The 23,888-nt window shown below is 37.5% G+C and overlaps 2 protein-coding genes across 3 annotated transcripts in view; one reads left to right on the forward strand and one right to left on the reverse strand.

Moving 5' to 3' along the window:
- Positions 1–23,703, forward strand: part of LOC135690119 (putative ubiquitin carboxyl-terminal hydrolase MINDY-4) — a 30,879-nt gene extending 7,176 nt beyond the window's left edge. The window contains exons 7-21 of one of the 2 annotated variants that reach the window (XM_065207589.2): positions 23–56; positions 663–735; positions 1,362–1,432; positions 1,943–2,059; positions 8,508–8,596; positions 9,015–9,116; positions 10,178–10,241; positions 11,068–11,133; positions 11,369–11,439; positions 11,637–11,700; positions 12,397–12,483; positions 13,091–13,165; positions 13,819–13,922; positions 14,472–14,548; positions 15,009–23,703. In XM_065207589.2, the coding sequence (XP_065063661.2) occupies positions 23–56; positions 663–735; positions 1,362–1,432; positions 1,943–2,059; positions 8,508–8,596; positions 9,015–9,116; positions 10,178–10,241; positions 11,068–11,133; positions 11,369–11,439; positions 11,637–11,700; positions 12,397–12,483; positions 13,091–13,165; positions 13,819–13,922; positions 14,472–14,548; positions 15,009–15,127 (1,213 nt within the window). In that variant the 3' untranslated portion in view covers positions 15,128–23,703. The remainder of the gene's footprint in view (positions 1–22; positions 57–662; positions 736–1,361; positions 1,433–1,942; positions 2,060–8,507; positions 8,597–9,014; positions 9,117–10,177; positions 10,242–11,067; positions 11,134–11,368; positions 11,440–11,636; positions 11,701–12,396; positions 12,484–13,090; positions 13,166–13,818; positions 13,923–14,471; positions 14,549–15,008) is intronic. The other variant, XM_065207590.2, reaches the window with a different exon arrangement.
- LOC135690116 (uncharacterized) lies at positions 17,237–21,394 on the reverse strand. The gene is made up of 5 exons (XM_065207587.2): positions 21,182–21,394; positions 20,502–20,558; positions 18,412–18,628; positions 17,931–18,061; positions 17,237–17,542 (listed from the first exon to the last, which is right to left on the reverse strand). The coding sequence occupies exons 1-5, from the start codon at positions 21,392–21,394 to the stop codon at positions 17,237–17,239; spliced, it is 924 nt and encodes a 307-aa protein (XP_065063659.2).
- Positions 23,704–23,888: the final 185 nt, after the last annotated feature.

The following is a 23,888-nucleotide window of genomic DNA, read 5'->3' on the forward strand; positions in this document are numbered from 1 at the left end:
TCTATATTTTAAACTTTTTTAGGCAGAAAAAACATGCAGCAAAGGAAAGAGAAAAGGTTGGCGCCCATGTGTAAACTATCGTTTGCTTACTAACCAGATTAGACAGTTTAACCATTGGAGGAGTTTTCGTTACTTAAATTCAGACATTTGTCTTGTGAAAAGTTGCAGTGTTTTTCTATCCTTTGAATGTACGGTCATATTACTAATTCCGCTTTGTAGAAAGCCACATCCTACTCGCCCTAACAATTTCGAATTTTAATGGGAAATTCACCCTTGAAATTTTATTTATGCTTACTAACTAATTTTACTTACTAATTTTACATATTTCCCTTGCCAGGGGGGGGGTCCATTAAAAGCATTAAAATGTCTTTTTTGTCCCAGTTTTGAAAATTCTATCAGCGTTTGTCCATTAGTAACCTTTGCAATCATCGATATTTTAAGCGAAGATGACTTAACCTTGTGTACAATTGAATGATTTTCGAACCTGCGAACGACGAAAATAAGCGAAAGTTTAGCTTTCAAATATAGCCAATTTTATCAAGCGTTTATAATTATACTGTTTATTTCAAATTAAAGCTTGTTCTAAATCCTGAATCGTTGATAATTTTCTTATGAAATTAAAGTCCTTCCACGGAGTTAAATTTAAATAATTTGGTCTACAGCCTCCTATGGATATCCTTGTTTTTGATGACGTCGACGAAGAAATATCAGCCGAGTCTGAAGAAGTGCATTTGGGTAAGGCTTTGCAAGGGCTATAACGTCATAACTCTGGCACTCTGACTCAAATTTCTTGGAGTATAAAGTTCCGCTTAGAAAAAGAGTTTACACTGAGAGTGAGGACAGTGCTCAATAGGCATAAACTCTCATTGTCATTTAACCAATTTATGAATAAATGAGTAAGTACCACAATAAAAAATTTTGGTTTTCCTTCTCATAATGGCTGTAAGTTTTTCTGGTAGAAGCACCTTTTCTCGTCGAATTGGTCTTTTCCTTGACCCATTTGCCTTCAAAATCCTTTGTTGATCTACAAAAACAATTGCCAACTAAGTTAACGTTAGTTGCTGTTTTGACTTGACTTCTGAAAGTAGACTACATTAAGTTTAAGTTTTTTAAGTTCCTAATTAATGAGTTCGGGGAAATCAAGACTCAAAACTTAAAACCGTCTAACCCTTTTAGTGCAGTTACAGCATCTATGTCTTAATGGTTTTTAACTCCCAAGGAATTAAATGGCATGTCACCTTAATTCTAAAGATTTCCCTTTACATTAATAGGGAAATAAGTGACATGTCACCTTAATTCTAACGATTTCCCTTTCAATAATCGCTGTGTCCTTAATTTGCCTATCTTTATATTACATACAGGCCTGCCTGCCAACAAGCTAATTTCAAAACTTCACGAGAATTCAGCAGGGATTAGCATGGAAAGTGCCATCGTAAGTAATCGTTATTTCTATTCCACTTCTCAATGACTTTATTCCATTGTCAGTGACTGTTTGACCCTCGCCGTTGAGCCACTTGTGCCTAAGCACGAGTGGTTGGTTTGATACTCATAAAAATGGACTGGAAACTAATACATATTTTGTTAATTTATGATGTTTGTGATGTCTAAGACGTGTGTTAATTTTTTAATCATGCTTTTCATTACGAGCCTGATGCATCATCATCATCATCACATTTACATTTTGCACCCGTATCGAGACGATTCTGGACTCTCGTACAAACTATAACCAACTGCTAAGGTTTGAGAGTATCATTTGACCTTTAATATCCGATATCCCGAATCTTCGAACCACAGATGATTGTTTTGCTAGAAAGAGCTGCAGAATTTTTCGAGACTATGTTTTATTCAGATCGGTGTGCAACTTTTGAGTTAACTGATAAAGAAATGGAGGCCCATTTGAATTGTTGTTATAATCATTAACTTTATATTAATTTCGTTCTAGAACTTGAAAAAGCTTATCTTTGGCTCTTCAACCATGTCCTTCAACCAAGAGTGGCGAAACCAAAGTTTCTCTTTTTGCGAACTTCCTGATTTGGGTTACGGCATTGTCCAGATTAAGGTATTTTGATCTGAAATTGCTTGTTGTCTTGTCATGCAATCTTGTCCTTTAAACATTCAGCGGCGGTTGTAGGGACTGTGGCACCCGGACTGAAAACATCTGTGGAGCCCTTGTTCTTTATAATTTTTATTTTTTCCTTAGGTGCGGTACCTGGAGCCGTCTGGCTACCATACATTAACAGCAAAAAATTTCGTCAGATAAATTTTCGGTGGATAAACTTCGTCAATAAAAAATTTCGGACAGCTTTTCAGATTTTCATCATGACAAAAATTCGTCGATGATTTTTAAGCTAATGTCTTCATTAACACAGAAAATATAGTTACCAATAACACTGAGATATAAGAGGCGAAACCATACAGTTTGTTTCATATTTAGTCCCATAGGTACCGACTCCGTGGAGACTTAGGGTCTTGAGCACCCATTCGAAATCGGGAATTATAGGGCCTAGGACCGTTGTTTCCAGGACCCCGCTAATGCCGTCACTGTCTACATTTGTTATCTTGACATGTAGTTGTATAGAAGCCCTGTATGAAATAGCAGTATTCTAAAGAAGATATGATATCAACTTTGCTATCATAGACATTAGAAAAAAATGGATTCATATCAAATTAGGAACAAAAATTTAGATATTTTGAGTGATATGATATCAACATTTTCATCAAAGGTCGACCAGTCTTTCGGCTAAATTCTTAAGCCATTGCCTATCTTAAAAAACGACTTCATCTAATGGTTATTTCCCCTCAATATAAGCTGTATCAATTTTTTTGAACAATTCATAAGTTACGGGAACATTTATTAAAGGAAATGCAAGTTGTTCCTCGCACAGTGTAGTGAACCAAATATTGTGACGTAAAATGACTTCAAAATATATTTATCTTCATCATAATCGTACATACAAAAAACTGACTTACAACACGTGCTAACTGGAATAGAGGCTAGATATGATTTATGCACATATTTTAGAACTATTGTCCACAGGGGATAACACTATCCCCCTCCCCATCTCTCTTCCTATGTTAGTGAATGTGAACGAGTTCTGTTTGGTAGTATGTTTGCAATGTCTACTCTGCACCAATTTCTGTTGATCATGTTGTTATTATCTTCTGGTTGTTCTCCGTGGTTCAAGTCCCCTGTATTCCCTCCTCCTCTTGCACCCTCGACGTGTACTCTATCATCAATGAGATTTGTTGTCTTGGTATTGGTTAGGTCAGCAAAAATATCACAGACTTTTTTCTTAGGTGGTTCCTTTGCAGGTAGGGGGTCAGTTGCTTTTTTGAGTAAGTGGATTGATCTTGGAGGTATATACTTCAGTTGATTGACATGAATAGTAGGACTGGCTTTGCCACTGGCGTCAACAAGCTTACAATTCAGATCTCCTATCAAGTGGGTGATTGTCCAAGGCCCCGACCCGACCACTTTGGTTGAAAACAACGTGAAATACCTCTTTTCTGAGGTGGGTTCCATAACATGACAGTATCATTGATCTTATAATGATGTTGGGTAGTTTTCTTATCGTACTGTTGTTTCATTCTTTCTCTGCTCTGGTTGAGGATACTGCGAACATTTGTAAAGGAGTTTTTAAGGCACGTACCGATGTCATTGGCAAAAGCTTGAGCCTGTTTCACATGGTGTGGAGCAGACTGTTGAATCTGTTGCTGTGGTGATTTATTAAACAGCAACGCAGTTGGTAAAGAAAGTTTAGCACCAAGAATAAGTTCAGCAGGTGTAACTTTAGTGCTATTATTAACACTTGAACGAATGGCGTAGACAGCTGATTGCAAGAACGTGTCCCAGTTACGGCCATGTTGATCAATTTGTTTCTGCACACAGGACTTAACTAGTTTTACCATTGCCTCAGAAAGGCCATCACCTTGTGGGTGGAGACGCGAAGACTTGGATTTACCTATACCCAAGATTTTGGCGACTTCCCGCATAACATTGCCATGAACATTTGAGGCACCATCACTGTGCAAACGTTGCATAATCCCATACCGACAGATCCATTGGTCGTGAATCGCTCTAGCAATAGTAGGTGCCGATATCTCTTTGAGGGGAACAACTTCAGGCCATTTTGTAAAGTGGTCGACCAGGATAAGAGCATACTTGAAACCATCTTGAGATGCAGGCAGAAAAGGTCCGGCTAGATCGTAGCAAACAAGTTCGAATCGTTCAGTAGACTGTATTGGCTGTAACTGATCTTTGTGGTATCCTTGAGGGGGTGGATTAAAAGAAGCACAAATCTTGCAACTTTTCACCCAGTTGATCACATCCTGTTTGGCATTGGGCCAGAAATAGTGTTCACAAAGGCGAGACCAAGTTCTGTCAACAGCAAAATGACCAGAGGATGGGTGGTCATGGCAAAGTTTCAGGACGGTTCCACGTAAATCGTCAGGTACTACAGTGCAATTGTGCCACTGCAAAATGCCATCCTCAGATACAGAAAGTTTATTGCGATATGGTTTTAAGGGACCTAGACGGCAGACATCAAAGTTTCGTTTATCAGAAGACATGTACTCGATTGCTGCTTGGATGTGTTGATCTTTTGTTTGGAAATCTCTGATTGCAGCCACTGTAATATTAGGTTGTAATTCTTCCAGTGAGTTGACACTGTGCATGCGACTGAGACAGTCGCTTATGGCGTTGTTCTTGGATGGAATGTGTTCTATTTTATAATTGAACTCTGAAAGTTGCAAAGCCCAATTCAGCAATTTTCTACTCTTAGGGTTGCGTTTGGATTGCAGGAATGAAGTTACGCGATTATCAGTACGCAAGAGAAAGGGTTTACCAAGAAGGTAGTGACGAAATTTTTCGGTAGCAAAAATTATAGCATGCGCCTCTTTCTCTACAATGTTCCACCCTGATTCAGTTTCATTGAACTTTCTGCTGGCGTAGGCGACGATGTATGTTTTGCCATCACTTGTGTTATGGGCTTTAAGACATGCACCTTCACCTCTGTCTGATGCATCGACTTCTAGGATGAAAGAGTCTGTACTTGTAGGAGCTCGTAAAACTGGTGCGGAAGAGAGAAGCTGCTTTAGTGCTTCAAAGGCTGCTTGAGCTTCAGGTGTCCAGACAAACGTTGAAGTCGGTTTTGCAAGTTCGTGTAGAGGAGCAGCAACAACAGAGAAGTGGGGAACAAATCGATCACAAAATTGTGCCATGCCTAAAAATTCCTTCAAGGATTTGGCATTGGATGGCACTGGAAAATCGGTGATGGACTGAATGCGAGCTGGGTCAAGGCGAATGTGTCCCTTGTCAATGAAATGGCCTAAATACGGCAAACTTGTCTGGAAAAATTTGCATTTCAAGGCGTTCAAAGTGAGACCAGACTGTCGAATTCTTGCTAAAACTCTGCGAACATTGGAGAGGTGATCTGTGAAATCTAATCCTTTAATAACCACATCATCGTAGAAGGGTGGTAGAATACAGTCGCTTAAATCAGAAAATGTTTGTTCCATGGTTCGTTGGAACAAAGAAGAGGCCGGTTTGATACCTTGAGGCATAACGTTCCAGGTCCATTGACCAAAACCGTAACCAGGAGAAAAGGCAATGATCGGTTTGATTCTATCAGCACACGGAATTTGGTGGTAGCCACTGTTGAAGTCGATTGAGCTGACATATTGAGAGCCGCGAACAGAGTCAAGACATTGTTGAAGGGATGGAGAAGGCCAACCTGAATCTTTGATGGCAGGGTTGAGAAAACGATAGTCAACTACAAGTCGAAAACGATCGGTAACATCACAGCTATTTGAAACATTCTTCTTGGCAACAAGGACTGTAGCAGCACGATAAGGTGAATCAATATGTTCAATTAGGCCATGAGCTTTATAGTGTTGTAAAAGTTCCTTGACAATGGATTGTTGATGAAGTGGCACTCTGCGTAAAGGCATTGAAATGGGTGTCGAATGAGCCAAATCAAAGTCAAATTCTGTCACGTTGGTTTTGCCAATTTTGGCGTTTGATAAAGAGAAGACATCAGAAAATTCCATCAGTAAATTCTTGGCTTGTTGAAACTGCGAGGGAGACAAGTGGGTCAACTGTGAAGTGAGAATCGTAATAGGATCGGAGGTTTGAGTAGAATTATCTGTGTCCTGAGTAGAGAGAAGATTAATTGTGTCTTTAGGAAGAACAGAGAATTCTTCAAAGTCATACGTCCCTAGAGCAACCTTGGTGCCCTTTTTGATGGTCTTTGCGACGGCAGAAGTATTAACAAGGACGGTGGGAACACATGAGTGTTGATGAGAAACCTTGTGTAAGTACGGAACAACCTTTACATGCAGACGTTCTTCAAAGGGTGCATGTCCATCAATCAGTGCAGTCGGTTCTGAAACTGGGCGGAATGCATGAAGGGAGGGCCCATTAGCAACTGTCTTAATAGTCAATGATTGTCCGGGTGGTATTGTGTACTTGTTCGGTGTTATGAAAGCAATGTTATCTTGAAGAGAAGGCTGAGAAGATACCAATACCATGGATTGATCTAGATGAAGGAGTTTCTTGGAGTTGTCAATGCCCCATTTGGTAAATTTATTTAGAAAACTCAAACCGAGAATGCAAGAATAAGGCAATGCATCAATAATCATAAATTCAACAATGTGAGATACAGCAGGATGCCCTACTACAAGAGGGGCTTCAATCACACCAAAGGGTTTCATTATTTGTCCATTTGCATCAAGCAAACCTGGGCCAGTATAACCCTGTAATGGTAGGTTTTGCAAGTAAGGACTGCCAGTGAAACATCTTTTGGCAAGGCAGCATACGGTGGCACCAGAATCAAGCATCATTGGAATTTGCTGTCCATGTAATGTTCCTGTTAGCCAAAGCAAATTAGGTTCTCTCTGCAGAAAAGATTGTGATTCTTCTTTTTGGGGGGTCAATGAAGCATTGTCGGCTTTCCCAGTATGACCCTTTACTGGGGGCCCCAAAAGTTTCCCGACTGTTGAGGAAGATTGGCTTGCTGCTTGTAAGCTAGGCAATCACGTTGGATATGATTTAAGCCGTGGCAAAAATAGCACTGAATAGGTTGCCGTCCGTCTGGCCTTGCGTTTCGAGGCTGAAAATCCCTGCCAAAATTGCGTTGAAAACCATTGCGTGATTGCCTACGGTTGCTCTGCGGGGCAGAAAAAACAGGGGCACCATGCTGATGTTGAAGTTGCTGTGAGGGCCTAAACGGAAGTTGACGGTTGAGTGCATTGATTTGGTCTTGTTGTTCATCAAGCTTCCGCATTGTGAGTTGACTTTGTTGCTCAAATTTGGTGGACAAGGCAAGAATGGCGTCCAGTGTTGTATCAGATGGATTTGCAGCAGTTAAAACAGCATCAGAAGGGCCAGTGACAATAGCACCGTTGATTGTCGCAGATGGTAAGGAAAGATGAACTGATGCATCGCGGCAAGCCTTGAGCAAATCTTGATGGGTAATTTTGTCATCATACGGGTTGGTGCAAAAGATGAATATATTTCTGCGAAGTGTATCAGAAATCCCTTGTAAAAACTTGCGTTTCACCGCATGGTTTATAATGTCAGTTTTGGCTTTTGGATTGGCGGCTCTGAATAACTGTAAAAGGTGGGTCATGAATTCTTCTTCACTTTCATCGATCTTTTGAATGCAGCGTTCGAATGCAGTCATGTGAGCTTCGCGATCGGTTTCTGAATCGAAAACCGCGGCAAGTTGTTCCTTAAGCTCGCTGTATTTCTGGGGACTGCCTTTCTCATCTTCAAATTGATCCAAGATGGCTTTAGCACGGCCATCAACACAAAGCATTAGAATTTGGCCAACCACGAGGTCGTCAGATTTCTCGGCAATAACACAACATCTGTCGAAGTTACGAAGCCATTGGTGCAAATTTATGTCCCCGTCGCCGGTGAACTTCTCAAGTTTTGAAAAAATTATGTTAAAGGATGACATTGTAAAATGATGTGGGTCAAATCCCACCCCTGTCACCAGTGTAGTAAACCAAATATTGAGACGTAAAATGACTTCAAAATATATTTATCTTCATCATAATCGTACATACAAAAAACTGACTTACAACACGTGCTAACTGGAATAGAGGCTAGATATGATTTATGCACATATTTTAGAACTATTGTCCACAGGGGATAACAACAGGTGTACACCTTTCAACAGACAAACCATGTAAGAAATTGTATGCTATGACGTACTCCTCAATAGTTGTTGTTGTAGTCACTTAATGTACACGTTTAAGTTTGCTTTAGAAATTAGATTAGAATTGAATGAGATTAGAAACGTCATAGAAGTAGAACGGATCGAAGTTGGAGCCTTACTAGAATTCTCGTTGTATAATTGAAGTTATCCAGTCCTCTACTGGAATTAGAATTCTAGCCTAAACAATATAGCGTTGTCTTTCTGATCCTCTATCCCTCTATCTGTAGTACTGAACTTGAGCCGCAAGCATATAGAAATTTTGCACACATCATTTTATTTTTTCAGGGTGGACCTTGTGGTATTCTTGCTGCTGTTCAAGCAACTATTTTGAAACATCTTATGTTCTCTGATAACCCAAAAGCACAATACAACAGGTTACTAATCTATTTTGCATAGAATCTTTTGCAAGGTCATCAGATATTGAGCAGCTATCATTCTTGCCGTTTCTTTAAGAATGCTTTCTTGATCAGTCCTTATTAAAACACTACAGAATAAGGATTGCATTCTTATATGGGGCTACAGCAAGCAATAGGTACACTTCAGTGAATACCAGTATGGGTCTATAACAGACATAGCGTCCCCCCCCCCCCACCCAGTCTCGCTGCAATTATTACTTAGCAGTTGCAATTCATTAAGAAAGTGAAAGGATGATATGAAAACTTGAATGAATCTCATTATGGCTATTGAAACAAAGGTGGAAGTCTGTTGCCTCGTTTCTGTTGATGCAGTACAATTAAAACCTGAATTGCGTTGTTAATCTTACAACTCCGATTTGTTTCACTTTATGATTAGGCCACCAGATCCGTCTGCAAGAGAAAGAACGAAGGCCTTGGTTGAGTCCGCTGCGAATATCTTATGGAGAGCCGGTGGTAGAAAGGGTGCATCTATTGTCACGTGAGTTTAACTGACTGGATAAAATTTCAGTAATCTGTACTCCAATTCCATTTTTTAGACTCGATAAGATCTTTGCTTTGTATTGTAATGTTATAAAGTTGTATCTTGAATTAAGCACAGTTTATGAATTAAGCTTCTCTCATCTATTCAAATGAACTTTGCCCATCGCAGATTTTCAGAATGACACGAAACATGGCTTTTGGTACAAAAGAATGTTTTTCGCTCGACACTTCTCGGAGTGTAAAACTTTTAAAAATGTCCACCAAAAAGTGAAGGAGAATTTATATCCAGGATGGGATGAAAAGTAACTTGAAAGGTTTTGTTTCGAGGTACCTTCAGGTCCTGTATTCAGGGGTGGACAAATATTGGGGGGGGGGCAAGCCTATTGTTTTGATAAGATGACGTCACATTTTTCAATTGTTTTAAAACAAAAACCCATTGCCCTCCAAAACATTGAGGGAGGACGACCGCCCCCCCCTCGCCCATCCAAGCCCCACAGGTGTCCGCCACTACCTGTATGCAGAGTTACAGAAAGTTTCTGTTTACTGAATCCTGATAATTTCATTTCTTTGTCAGAACAGTGTATGGAAATGATGTTCATATTCTTCCCTTTAGGATTTTAATTTTAAATAAAAATGATACTCTTTCCATTGACTAATCTCAAAGGTTCAAAGGTCTAACTAGTCTCAAAGGTTGGGTGGATGAGAAAATCAACAACTTTTGTAGCGTCAACATATAATTTGTGTATCGTCTATTCTTCTATGTGATAATTACAGAAGAATATTGCATTTGTTTGGATTTTTGTTTTTGAACAATACGCGACCGCCAGCCACCCACCGCCAGCCACCCAATTTTTAAAGCGTTCAAGAAGAACAAAAAGCACATTTTTCACACAAGTTCAAATTCTAATGCACATGACGAAAGTTTTAATGTAGACAGAATCGTTTTTTAGTCATAAACAAGGCCCAATCAAACGAAACTGGTGATTAGTTTATCTTCACTTGTTGACATTAACCACCGTTTCATACTTCGAGTGTTTTCAAATGATAATTCTTTTTCAGACCATCAGGAAAATCGAAATTTCTTGGTGGAGGCAGATATAAAACTGACGGTCTTACAGAAACGGTTCGTTACAGGATTTTCTTATCTGCGATATGTACTTTAGAATTTTAGAATTTAGCTCTGTATGGCGCAATTTTGCATTCGAAAAGTCGGGATTTTAAAGTTATGGCTGTCACTAAATGTGAAGGAGTGAACAAGTTGGAAATCATTACACGATCTTATAAAATTTCTTAATTTCATTCAATTGATGGTAGATGTTTCTTAATTTGTTTACAGATTGTTTCTTTCTTTGAATTGGATTACTTTTGTACCTAGAGAAATTTTTTAAACCATCGTAAAAGCTCTGCTAAGGCCCATACGCTCGTTATTTTTGAAGTTCCTGAGGAGATTTATTGGAGAGGTAGGCTTATTGGAGACGAGTGGCATATTAAGAACTTCTGGGTTGGGGCTGTAGAAATGTATTTTTGTGTGTTTTTTCTGCTACACATCTATGAAAAATAATAAATACTATCTGCTACTAATGAAATAAAAATGGGTAGTTGATAATTTAGCCGTCTTCATCAGAATTTTCGAGCAAAGTCTTATAAACCAAGGGGGCTTAATGGATGGTAGATTATTTTGAGATTTTTCTTCAAAAGATTTGCTTGGTTGAGAGGAGGCTTAACAAAGCTTTTACGGTTGATAATTTATTGGGTAATAGCAATAACGAGATATTTCAGACAAACTTATTTAGAAAATATTGTTAAAAATGACTAGGAATGAATACAGTTGCATACAGAAAGTTTTTGTTGGCTGACATTTGTTGCTGATGGCTTGTATACGATCACATTAGCATACATTAGCATACATTAGCATACATTCAACTGATTTGTTACGCTGCTTATTCTAGCTCACGATTTATGATTTCAACTCAGAAGAGAATTTGAAGGCTTTTATTTCACAAAACGTTGGTCAGGTAAGTCAGCCAAAAATTTATATAAAGTTAGAATCAGTCTAATTAGTTCATGTCGAAATACGTAAATTTGAAACATCACTGGCATTTTAATTCGAAAGTGGTACCTACCTCTATTTATGCTAGAGTTTGTCTGAATGAATAATACATATATTTGTTTTGAAAGGTGTTAAGTTTCTCAGTAGTTGAACATTTTATTATATTAGAACATTTTCTTACTTTTGCATGTTTTCTTTAGTTTGAGAGTGAATCGAGCAGTGGCTGTATTTTACTGTTGTATTCCTTGGTTTTTTCCAGAACAATCAAAAGGTATGCCTGCGTTTCTTCTCCACACATACGACTAAGTAAAATAATTATTTCGTAGTTTGCAAAAACATTTTAATTAATAATTAGTAACATTTTTTATCTCAAAAATGTATTTCTTTGTCTTGACCTCTGCTCTGAACTGCATTGCCTGTGTCTTTAGATATTATTTCTGAATTTCTGACCAAGACTTCGAATTTTAGAATAAAATCCGATATGGATGAACCAAACGGAACGCTCATTGGCTCTCATGGATATTGTACACAGGTTTTTAGACTTTGGAACTTCATTAATCACAAACTTAATCATGTATTAATCAAAAAATGCACCTATAGAAATGATGTCTTTTATGCGCATATCTAGCCTATTTATCCACTGGTCTTGTTTGTCTGCTAATTAATTTTTGTCCTCTGGAAACAACATGCTGAAATTTCAGGAAAAATCGTACTCTTGACATTTTGATTTACCTTATAAATTGTATGTCTCTGCAGGAATGCTGACCAAACTACAGGCATAATCTAGACTTTAAATCAAATGCTCTTTCTAACATTGCTTAAATGTTGCACTTTGTCATTAAAAATCCGCCCATGTCAAGGTCAATTGAAGCAGCTGGCTTCATCCCCACCTTTCTCAATAAGTTCAAGTTAGTTTTACTATCACTGTATTTTTCTCAACTCTTAGAATGTTGAAAGCGCTTTGTCCGAGCCCTTTATATTCTAGACGCTTTTTGCGATCTACTGGCAGCACCAAGAAGGGTGTATTATTCTCCCCCTTTCCGTTTAAACATGTGCTACCGACCATTGCTCATACTCTCTTAATATTCATTAATGCAAAGGGAGATGAAAAATTTAAGCCAAAACCACTCTATATCCTATTTCTACGTGCATTTCTCTTTCATGCTGTTGCGTTGTGTCTTACAAATGATGTCATTTGCCCGTATTCAGCTGCTATCTTTATTTTAAGGAGCTTGTTAATCTCTGCTTGACTGGCAAGGCAGTGTCCAACGTATTTGATGGAATCATGGAATTAGATTCAGGAGGAGCGACTAAGGTGCTTTTGCTTCTTGGTTTATTTCTATGATAGTTACTATGCAGTGGCTAATTTTCAGAAGTCTAATAAAAGCAGCTTTTTCTCAAATTTCATTTTTAATAATTTCTAATAATAATACACTAATGACTAATGGTAATACACTAATAACTAAATTAAACGTAATTCTGTTTACCGTCGCAAATGATTTTGTAGTAATTTTTTTCAAAAGGCCTTATTTTGAGCTGTTTCTATCTATTCTTTCGCATTAATATGATTTTTTAACATATATTGTTTATCCGCACACCAACCGGACTTGACGGCAGCAATAAATACCTGTTCTTACTTTGTGGTCCTCTTTCACTTTCAAGGCATACTCTCATGGGAAATTCAGTATAAACGACAGAATGTTAAAGAATAAAGAGGCGATATTCGAAGGGAAAGACCTTAGAAACAAGCCATTAAAAAAGCTTATTTGCAGTATCAATTTCTGTGCCTTCTCTTTTCCTGGTTTCTTATCTTGGATTAGATTTTCCATCATTAAGACTTGAGGTAGAACATAAACGTGAAAACATTAAAGCTATTTCTTTGCATTAAATATGTCTACTATATTGTCTGTTATCTCAAATAGTCTCTTCTAAAAGGAATTGAAAAACAGAGTGATATCGGTTTTCTTTCACTATTCGAGCACTATGATTCCTGTAAGGTTGGTATAGAATATTTATGTATAATATTATTTTTCATGCTCTTTATGATGCCATTTTACTTAAATAAACTTTTTTTGTTTAGCTATTGCATTGTGCGTGCTTTAGGGAGCTCGTTAATTCAAGACGATATTTGGTTTTTTCTGTTTTTTTTCATTTTCAGCTACTTTTCTTTTTCTTTATATTCTACATGTTACTGTATTTTCTATGTAATCAGGTAGATTATTAAATATTCATTACGGAAACAAGTGATTTATTAAACCTGTTAGATATGGAAACTAAAACATAGATACTACCTTTTCTTAGACTGTGACGTCACGATTTTTGCCTCTTGTTCTTGTTCCATTTTTGCCAATTCAAGAAGAAATGCACTGTATGTAATTCAATTCAACAACTAAAAGAAACCGCTCTACAAAATTATGCAAAATTATGCAATATATATTAGCTGGAAAGTTTCCAATAAATGGTGACTATAATTTTAGCTGAAAAGGCCCTTTTTATAACTATCCTGCTCTACGCACCGGAAGCACAAAACGATGTCCGACATAACCATATGATGTAAACAACTACAGATTTGACTGCGAAAAGAAGTTTTTGTACTATAACAAGGGGTAAACGAAAAGATCTTAATTCGTGTTTCATTTATTCATTGTAGGTTGGGGACAATTACAAGAACCCATCATATCCTATTTGGGTTGTCTGCAGTGAAAGTCACTTTAGCACGCTATTCAGCATCAATGGACGACTTTTGTGTGAAAGGTACCGGCTTCCTTTTATTGTTAATAGGTATTGTATCTGTGAATAGGTTTAAGATTTTCTTAAGGTTCGACAGGAAAAGGGCTCCGATGCAAGTTCAGAAGCAGGCGGGCCAAGAGCGTCTTAAAATCCCCAATTCCAATAGATTTTGCTAAAAACTCTTGGGGGATCTTGTTTTTTCAAAAACGTGGGGGTTCATGCCCCTCCTCCCCCTCATCGTCGCAGGCCAAGCAGGAGCATGTTGTACGGAGAACTGAGCAACTTATTTTCCCATCTATGAGCAAATAATTGATTTGAAACATTTCTCAAACAATATCAGTTACAGAAACTATTTATTAAGAACCCGAACCTATATAGGGGTTGAGTAAATTTGTTACAAATGTGTCACAAATCAAATTTAATTTGTCTTATGGAATATTTTATCAAATGATACTGCAATATATTTCCCTCTAAAGATATCCCAGGATCTTCAATCTCTTTGTAGATTTCTGGTAACTGGAAGATGTAGGCTTTTGTTTGCCTGTCGTGTAATAATCCACTATGTTCTTCCAGGAATTTCCCGCAAGTGTTTGACATATATTATTATGATGGTCTGGCAAGACAAGATGAAGAAATTCGATTAACAATCGGTGAGTTTTTTATTTCATGTTTAAGTACCATCTAAGAAACACAGCTTGGGTATTGGCATCGAAACCATGGCTCTAAAAGTACTTTATAGAAAATTTTGCTATGCGAAATCATTTATGTAATCAGACGCTTATCTATCAGACCACCCAAGACCCTTCATTCCCCATGTATAATTAATTGTGCGATGTCCCTTGATGCACCGAAAAATATTTCAGAGACTCACGATATGCTGCAGCTAAAATCAAAAGAGAGTTTAAATAAGAGAGTAAAAAAGAGAGTCACAGCTAATTTTTGGCAAACAGCAAAAAGGAGTGAAATAGCATTTTAGTGCTCTTTATACTGCTATTGCTAAAATAATGGATCATTCAATTTCTATTACTTCTGCTGTTGTTACCATATTTTGGAACATTTGAAAGAAAAATTATTGTCTAACTGTGATACTCTCCATAATGTTTGCCATAGACACACAAGAACAATACGTTGAAGACAGTGACGATCTGATACCTCCATTAGAACATTGCATTCGAACTAAATGGAAAGATGCAACAGTCGATTGGAATACAACAGAGCCTATACTGTAAAGGTTTGTGTTGAAAGAACGTGCTGCTGAGGCCAATCTGATTAGTGTTACCATTTACTGGCAGTTGGAGCCATAACCTCAAGTATGAAAAAGAAACACAGCGGTTTACACATTAAAGATTTATCTTTTCTTTAAGAAATTTGCATCAGCTCATATACTCCTCTGACCACCATACCTTTAAGCTCTACAAATTTGGCATTAGCCTCCCACCCCCCCCCCTCCCCTTTCTTAGTAAAAGCTCTGTTAAGTCGCGGGGACTTAATTTTTCTTTTCAGTCTTAGAGGGGACCTTAATAAAGAGGGGCTTAATAGAGAGGGGCTTAATAGAGCTTATACGATATTTCAGCCTTGGGCCGCCCTTGTAGAACAGTAATAACCTGCAAAGGTAGTACCTATTACATTCTTCGATCTCTCCTCAAGATAGTCCTAGATACATTAATGCGCATAATTTTCAAAAGATGAAATGGTAACCTCTGAAATGAAAAAAAATGACCAATCCATAAACGAACTTGACAAAATCGCGGGAAAATGTGTGTACTGTTTTCTTGTATATGACTACTTAAATAAAAATCTTTAGCGAAAGGAGATTTTAACAGAAAGAATTGATGAATTGTTACAGCACACTGGCTACGAACAATAAATCAGTCTGTAATTCATATCTAATTTACCAGTATGCTCTAAAGATTCACTCAACAAAAAAGGTAGGGCCTGAAACTAAATCTAAGCCACCATGTTACACCTTCCATTTCACTCCCACCAAGCTTTACTCAAATCATTTCACTCGAACCTCTACAACAACTACCGTAATCGTTTGAATAAGCACCCGAGCGCTTATTTAAAAAATGAGGATTGAAAATTCAAATCTCAGCTCTCTTTTTCAATTATACATCTCTCAGGAGAACAAGTCAAACACGTAAATAACCGATAAACAATTAATTGTTAGTACCCTACAAAATTTCAAGATTGCTGGACGCCATTGAATGGAGAGAAACTTAATTGTAAACCAGACCCGAGAGATGAGGCGTTAACTTTTGACAAGTAGGTGTTTACAAAAGGACAAATGGTAGTGATGCTTTAGTTGGACTTGTACCGATTGAAATTTCACAACTTTTAAATTATTTTCTAACAACTGGAGATGATGAAAACTACTTGGAGGCAAAAGTTCTCGGAAAAAGAAAAAGAGAAATCGGCTTGGTCGTACCAGCCAAATACAAAGCAACAACCAAAAACAAACGATTTGCTAACATTTTGCGAGAGAAGTTAGAGGAGAAGAAGAAGATACTTAATATTGATATAGTGCACGGTGAAATTAAGAAGTTTCCTGATAAGAAAAACAAAAAAGAATAACGAATATCAAAGAAAAAGTGTTATTCTTTCTTTTCCAAGGTCTTCCCTTCCCTCCATGCGAGATATAGAATTTTTCAATCGACTTTTTACGTGAATTTCGAAAATTCGAATAAGCGCCCACCCTAAAACAAGCGTGGCGCTTATTCGAGAGGGGCGCTTATAAAATCATTTTCTTAAAACAGGGGCGCTTATTTGAGAGGGACGCTTATTCGAACGTTGACGGTACCATTTTGTCATCATTAAAAGAGCTGGCTCCATTTAGCCCCTTTGCTCTGCAGGTTTCTTGTTAGACAGGCTAGTGCAAAATGAATTCGTAATCATGCGTTACTTTTAAAATTTAATATTTTATTGTAAATATACTGTTTTAAAAGGTGTTGTTAAGTTAAAATTTGGTAGTTCAGTAGCATGTTTATAAAGTACTTACTTTGAGCAAACATTTTCAAGCAAATAGAACTTAAAGTCGAATCTTGAGTGTCATTCTGTTCTGTTGCCAAAGGATTTTGATATAAAGACACTGTTCTATACATATAAAATGCAAAATTTTTATTTCCAGCATTTTAGAAATAAGGGACAAATACATAAAACTACTATTTCTCCTCAGATATAACTTAATGAAAAATGAGTTAAATGCGGATAATTTATTAAATCTTTAGCTTCTATTCCATTGTTCTGCAAAACCTGATCAGCTGATGCAACATTGCCTTCATGTTGTATAGAATTGAATTAGATTTTCTGTATTATATTATCTGTTTCACTGACCACCTTTACCCAAAAGTAGGATACAAGTATCCTCTTGCTTTTTTTTTCGTAAAGTTGCTCAGCGTCACGTTTGTAGATGGTGCCTCTGATACCAGGGTATGTTGTCCTTGTTGGCCATTTATGCTGATAGTTGGAGCAGCTGTATAGGGGTAACAAAATACTGTTTTCTTTTGCCCTGACGTGTCGCACTGAATGAAGACAGAGTTGTTAAAGCCAGCTGTCTGTGTGTGATTATCTGGTTTCCCTTGCTGTCCGTCCTTCGTACTCTCGTAATTAGATATCTCGTCTTGAAGCAAAACAGCTGACATGTTCTGCAAAAAATTAATGCACGCACTTAATCAACGGCAGATTTGTGAACGATATGTTTAAGCAGAGACATATTTTGGTGTTCTAAGTGCTTGTTGTTGTTCACTCTTGTCGCGTTGCGGTGTTACTTATTTACAAGGTTTTATCGATTTTTCGCCGCAAAAAACCATCAGAGTCCGTCGAGTTGCCTGCGATCGTGGCCTTTTTTTATTCGTACACTTTGCCCCAATAATCGCAGTTAGACTATGCCAGTGGAATAAGTCCTTGAGGCGACTGTTGGTTTGTGAGAAAGTAAAGGAAGAAAGTTGGAAATAACCTTTACCATCATGGCATGCTCTAATTTTAAACCATTCATTAGGAGAGCTATAGTCTTAATAATTCTGAAAAAAGTACCTGGATGGGCTTGCAGTATTCCATGCACGACAGACAAAGCAACACCCCGCTGAGAAGTGACGTCACCAGGCTTAGTACAAAGAATAAATAGAACTTGCCAGTGACATCCTCTAGCTCATCGCACTCATCCACTGTAATAGAAAATTTAATAAGTTTTTACTACATTCTTAACAAAATCAAACAAAACTTTCCAAAGCTGGCGTATATTCAAGGGCAGCGGTGGTTAAGCAAAGAGAGGGACCGCTAAAGGCGATTCCAGGAACAGGTCCAGGGATTCATTTAATTCTAAGAAAATAATAATTTATAAAATAGGATTACATGTGAATCACGATTTTGTTCACGTTTTAGGATTGTGAAACATAAAATGCAGCAAGCTAGAAGTGCTGTGAGCCCCAGCGTCATTGTCATCCTCAAGCTGGTCTGCTTGAAAATTGCTGCTTTTCAAAAATTCTGAAAGTGATAATAAATTACTTGTGATTACCTCTAAATTTAAGGACTTTTTCGGTCTTGTTTCTCGCTGGTCCGATGTTGCAAACGCAAAAATTCACATCGTTGTACGACTTACTGTCACATCGCTCATCGAAAGCATCGTCTTCTTCAAATATGATGTGAATCTTGTAATAAATTTCTCTGAAGTTCAAAGATGCGTAAAGGCTACTGGCGAATGCAATAAGTCCCGTCAAAATCATCAGGACAAGCTGAAAGAAAGTCGAAAAAGATTACAATACCATCTAAATGCTACAGTTAACACACGCCAGGACATGAAGACCCACCCGACCCTGTGACCGGGCGGTCGCAGGAAATCTTCATGAACAAAAGTTCTGCAGGAAATTTTTTGAAATGTACTCTTCTGCAAGAGGCACCTTTGTTTCTTTCATGTCCATTGAAAGAAAAAAACATGAAGACAAAACAAATGTATCTCATACCTGTGCCTTGCACAGGTTAAAATGGGTTTTCTACCTAGTAAGAAACCTTAAGGGTGTTTTTCAAAATTCTTGTTTGATAAAAGTTAACAGTTTTTTCTCTGGCTTAAGAATTTTTCTTATAGTTTGCAGAATTCTTGAAATTTTTGCTTTGGCGATGCATGCAAACCCTCTACTGCACATTGCCTATCATGGTTATTTTTACTGAATAATGCAAGTTTTCTCTTATGCTTTTCGCAATTGATTTCTCCTCGGGGTTCTGGCCTATACCTTCATCAAGCTGTCTGTTAAAAACCTCCATTGATACCAGCACATCATCTGATACATGATTTTTGGCTCGTTTTTAATGTTGTTATTCTGATGCCTGCTTCATCACCTAAAGATAACAACTAGCCCAAATTGATCACCATTTGTATTTCTGCATATGCATTCTAGCAAATTTGATATCCTGATTGTAAATATTCTCACCAGTTTGGAGGTAAATATTATAGCTATTTCCAGTTCAATTTAGGCATTAATAAAGTAAGAATAAGTTTTAATCATCAACATAGAAAACGAGTTTGGAGTGATAAAAATTGCTTGAATTTTTATAAAACTTTAATAAAACTGATGACACATCATTACGGCTTTTGGCACATGACCCTTTTTCTCTTATCTTCCCATTCTCGCAGGAAATTTATGCGTGATTTTTGTTTGGTCGCAGGAAAGAAAAAATTTTTTCATGCCTTGCCACACACGTCAAAGAACCTATAACAGGGGCGGATCAAGAGAAGAATCTGACTGAGTTCTAGGCTAAGGTTAGGTTTTTCAGACAGTGAACTTGCTTTATTAGCAGTTTATGTTCATGCTTTTGGGTACCTTGGAGTGCTAAGCACTCACTAGATACACATATACAAAGATTTAGATACACATATACAAAGATTTAGATACACATATACAAAGATGTTAAAAACGGGGTACTGAAAATCTCCTTTGAAATCTTCAAAACTCGCTTCCCTTTCCCTTGTTTTCCCTTACCTTTGCCGACACGATGTTACAGGAAGTTTTTGGCCCTTATTTCTGGTCGCCTTGAATGTCAAACAAGATCGGATCATTTGTAACTCGAACAAAAAATTAAGCATTGTGCCTCTGTTATTATTATAATAATTTGACATTTCAGTCTTAATTGGTTCTTACTGAATTAGAGTTGAACACACAATGAGGCCTTTTAGGAGTTTTATTCCAAGGTTTAACTCGTGTTCCTACAGAGTTTTATTGAAAATAACTGAAATTGCGTTCTTAGTTGGAAGGCTCTCATTCCAAATACCAGGCTCTTGTATGCAGGTGTTAATACTACTACTCACTTGCAAATCCTGTCGATAATACACAGCTAAAAAGACAAAATTTTTCCCTTGCACCGGTTGAATTGTTGCCATTTTGGGAATTGTGACTTGTAATTCCTTTTTTGCTGGTGAATTCCTTATTTATGATAGATTTATGAAGATATTTGGATAAAGACTCGCGATTCTCCTTGTTCTTTTGAATAAAGACTTGCGAGTCTATATGATGTTTTAGGGATTGACAGGGGGCATACCCTGCCAAAATCTCAATTTAGATCTGAATACATGAAATAGCACATGAAATTTGCGTTGATGTGAAAAGGAATTACCATAAATCTCCTGTTGAAGCAGAGCAAAAATGCAGCAGTGAAGCACAGTGGCATGACCTAAAAGAGGTAGAGAGTAACATACCTATAACTGTATAAATTTCAGCAAAAAGTACAACTGTTACAGGCACGCCGGAGCCGGGAGGCTGTACCCCCTTCCCTTTCCCCCACTTGTTTGCTGAAGATTCATAAAAGGTTGTGGCATCAAATATAAGGGTTTGCCAAGTTTTCTAAAGCACCCGCAACCCCCTCCCCCCCCCAATCAAAAAAGTGATCCGGCGTCACTGTTGTTATATCATTCATGGTTGTAATTTCGAGTCACGTTTTTCAAATCATCGGTAAGATGACCAATACTACGAGTAATAAGAGTGGGGTAAAACAAAAGTGATACAGCGTAGAATTAGGCCTAACTTCTTTTCAAAGCAAGAACAAGCGATAAATGGGTCTCTATTAGTGCGGTAGGAAGGATAGAATTAGAGGGGACTCTTCTGTGTGAAAACTATAGGAACAAAAGGGATTGTTTATTGGAAACAGAAATTTCATAGGTTTTTGGGCCCAATCCTCAAAGAAAAGTAGTAGCTCGGGCACTGATCTTCATACTTTGAAAATAACGATGGTTAAACTTCATCCTAAGTGTAAAAATGTACGAACACAATCAATAGCTCTTAAGTGTAATGACGTACCAAAACACATGACCACAGTAGTGAGTATGTTCTTTTGACTTTTAGGTTTTCCAGTCCTTCGACAGGGAACCGTATGACCGTGCCGTCTTCTGTAGTGAATGAATTCCAACGTAGGACAAAGCCAATCAAAGCAACTGCGCACCCTGAGAGGAAAAGGGTCAGGACGACCGAGCCTATGGCGTAAGTCTTCCTTATCTTCCCTGGCAAACTCATCTTAATCTCCTCTCTATGCCAGGTTTTGAAACGGAACTAGCTCGCCTGTTTAAAATCAAACATCTTTACTTAGAAAAACAAGAACTAGAAAATCGGTACATTATCAATACTAAGTTTATGCCAGGGTCAATAGAGTTGGTGATTTTTTTCTTTGGCATTATATTAAAGATTTCTGAAGCATGAAGAATTAGAATCCCTTTTTCATAGGAATACCATAATGTTTACTTTGTACCTTAATACTGATAAAGTTGTGATATTCCGAGCCTAAAATTACTCCTAAATCATTCTTAAGCGACTCAACTTGCAAATTTGGTAAGAATCGAGATGGAAAGGTCGAATCTTTGCTACTGCCTTGAAAACATTCATCGTGAAAATTTTTCATGATATGAAAACATTATAGGAAATGAAAAATCCTAGCAAATTACAAGCTCGATGAATGTACTTCAAACTTTTTGTGCGCAAGTCACGCTCGTCTTGTCTACTCAAAAACCAAATAGATTAATTGTCTAGCATTTATTCTTAATTTATTCTTAGATTCCATCAATTAATTTAAGTCGCAATATTCTTATACATTTATTCTTAAAAAATGTTTAATGATTACAAGTTCATTCACTCTCTATGAATCTTTTCTACGAGGACATTTCTCTATGAATCTAGGGTAATAGACAGGACATATAGCCTGACAATCTGACATTCAAGCTAATGTTTGCTTTCTCAACGGATTCTAGTAGTAGGGAGTTCAGGCTTTTATAATCTGCCAGGTGACTTTTTGGAAAATGCCTGGATGTCACGTGACTGATGACGTCATTTAACGGTAAAAAATCAGACAAAATCATCGTTAGCTCCTCACTGAAGGGTTATTTTTTAACGCAACTTACATATTTTGACTCGTCTCATTGCAAACTTTCAAATGATATATATTTAAGCAAGATTTGCCGACATAAGTATTTTCATTATGACGTCATAACAAATTTTGCATGACGTCATCAAATATTTTATTGTCATAAAATGATACGTTAGCATAATTTTGTTTTAATATGACGCTGGCTGTCAGCAAAAGCTTTTCTTCCATATGTTTTTCAATCAAAATAATTAGTATTTAGTTCATTTAAATTGAATTTGTGCCAACCGCAATAGCCAAAGTTTAAATAAAGAAGTCGTTACTATCTGACGAGTGAGTCACTTCTTCCTCCGAAGTAGCAAAGACTTGCTCCCACTTTGAACCGGACAATGATTTCTCTGCATCCGCATTTGAATGTTACACTAAATCGGAAGAATGTCTTGGCAATATAGGCTATCCAAGATGTCCTACCGATGTGCTGAAGGTGCATGACTTTTTTTCAATAAGGCTATCTTCTGCTGCGAAGTAAGGCCTATCATAAATAAAATACTCCATCTGGCATTTTTCTGATGGTGGATTTATATATGGATTTGGCTCCTTGCACATGAAATTAAGAAGAACAGCTTTATCTCCTTGTCGCAGTACATCTTCAGGAGTTGCAAGCCTAGAGTTATGGTTTTGATGGGATATGAAAATGCCTTTTCGATAGAGGCAGCCTTGCCAATCACGAAAGCTTGGTGGTCTTCGTTCATTATTGAGACTGCTTTCGCTCTTTTCTTGGATTTTTGTGCCCCAGAATGAAGCTTAAGGTTCTGACTAAACTTTCGTTGCCAGCAACAACCTACAATTCGAGCAAAATAGCTCATTTCTTCGAGATATTTCTTCCATGTTAGCGCTAGTGTCATCAGTCCGTGAGAACATTTTGTAAAAACGCCACCAGAAAACGCCAGATGGAGATTTGATGAGACGGCCTGAGTTCGTAGCATCAAACCCAAGGAAACATTCAGTGTTTGGTTCAAGAACATTCATGGATGTGCTAATCCTCCTTATGAGGCTAAAGCAATGAAAGTGGAAACAAAGTCAACGCTAAATATTTAGAAACAGCACACGAGCAAGCAAACGGCAAAAGAGAGTCATCAAGGCAAGTGCATATAAAAAGTGGAGAGCAAAAGATACTCCAAAGTAAGAAGAGTATTTTTACATTGATGAAAAAAAGAGAATCTTATGAGACTTGCTCCCGAATTCTTTCGAAGCGCTGAGGGTCACAGGCCCCTGACAATTCAATTTATCGTAGCTTAAGGAGGAGAAGCATCGGAGACTTCAAAAAGCAAGTAGAAGTCCCTCCAAGATGTAACCACAAAAAGGCGGAAACCAGAATATTTTGCATGGTAACTCGAAAGATGCAAAAGTAGTTGCTGTTGCAAAAGATACTGATTTATGTGTGCTGCTTGTTCATGCAACACAGAAGTGCAAACCCACAAATTAGTGGTTTATGTGCATAAATAACAAACAAATCGTCAAGATTTGAGGCATCGATGAAACTTTTGGTTCCAAAATTTGCTGTATTAATGGAATTGTGGGCTGAGACAACTGCATATAAGCACAACATTGATAAGGTTACTGTGAAAAAAGCAACCAGAAACAAGTCATCAT

The sequence above is a fragment of the Rhopilema esculentum genome, chromosome 5 (assembly GCF_057945365.1).
Source record: "Rhopilema esculentum isolate cy_ngs chromosome 5, ASM5794536v1, whole genome shotgun sequence".
In the NCBI taxonomy this organism is placed as follows: Eukaryota; Metazoa; Cnidaria; class Scyphozoa; order Rhizostomeae; family Rhizostomatidae; genus Rhopilema; species Rhopilema esculentum.

Excerpts from the sequence above, each read along its gene's own strand:
- LOC135690116 (XM_065207587.2), bottom strand. The coding sequence starts at position 21,394 with ATGAGTTTGCCAGGGAAGATAAGGAAGACTTACGCCATAGGCTCGGTC. Across the intron at positions 20,559-21,181 it reads TACTGTGGTCATGTGTTTTG|GTCATGCCACTGTGCTTCAC; the intron begins GTACGTCATTAC and ends TACCTCTTTTAG. Across the intron at positions 17,543-17,930 it reads AATACTGCAAGCCCATCCAG|AACATGTCAGCTGTTTTGCT; the intron begins GTACTTTTTTCA and ends AATTTTTTGCAG.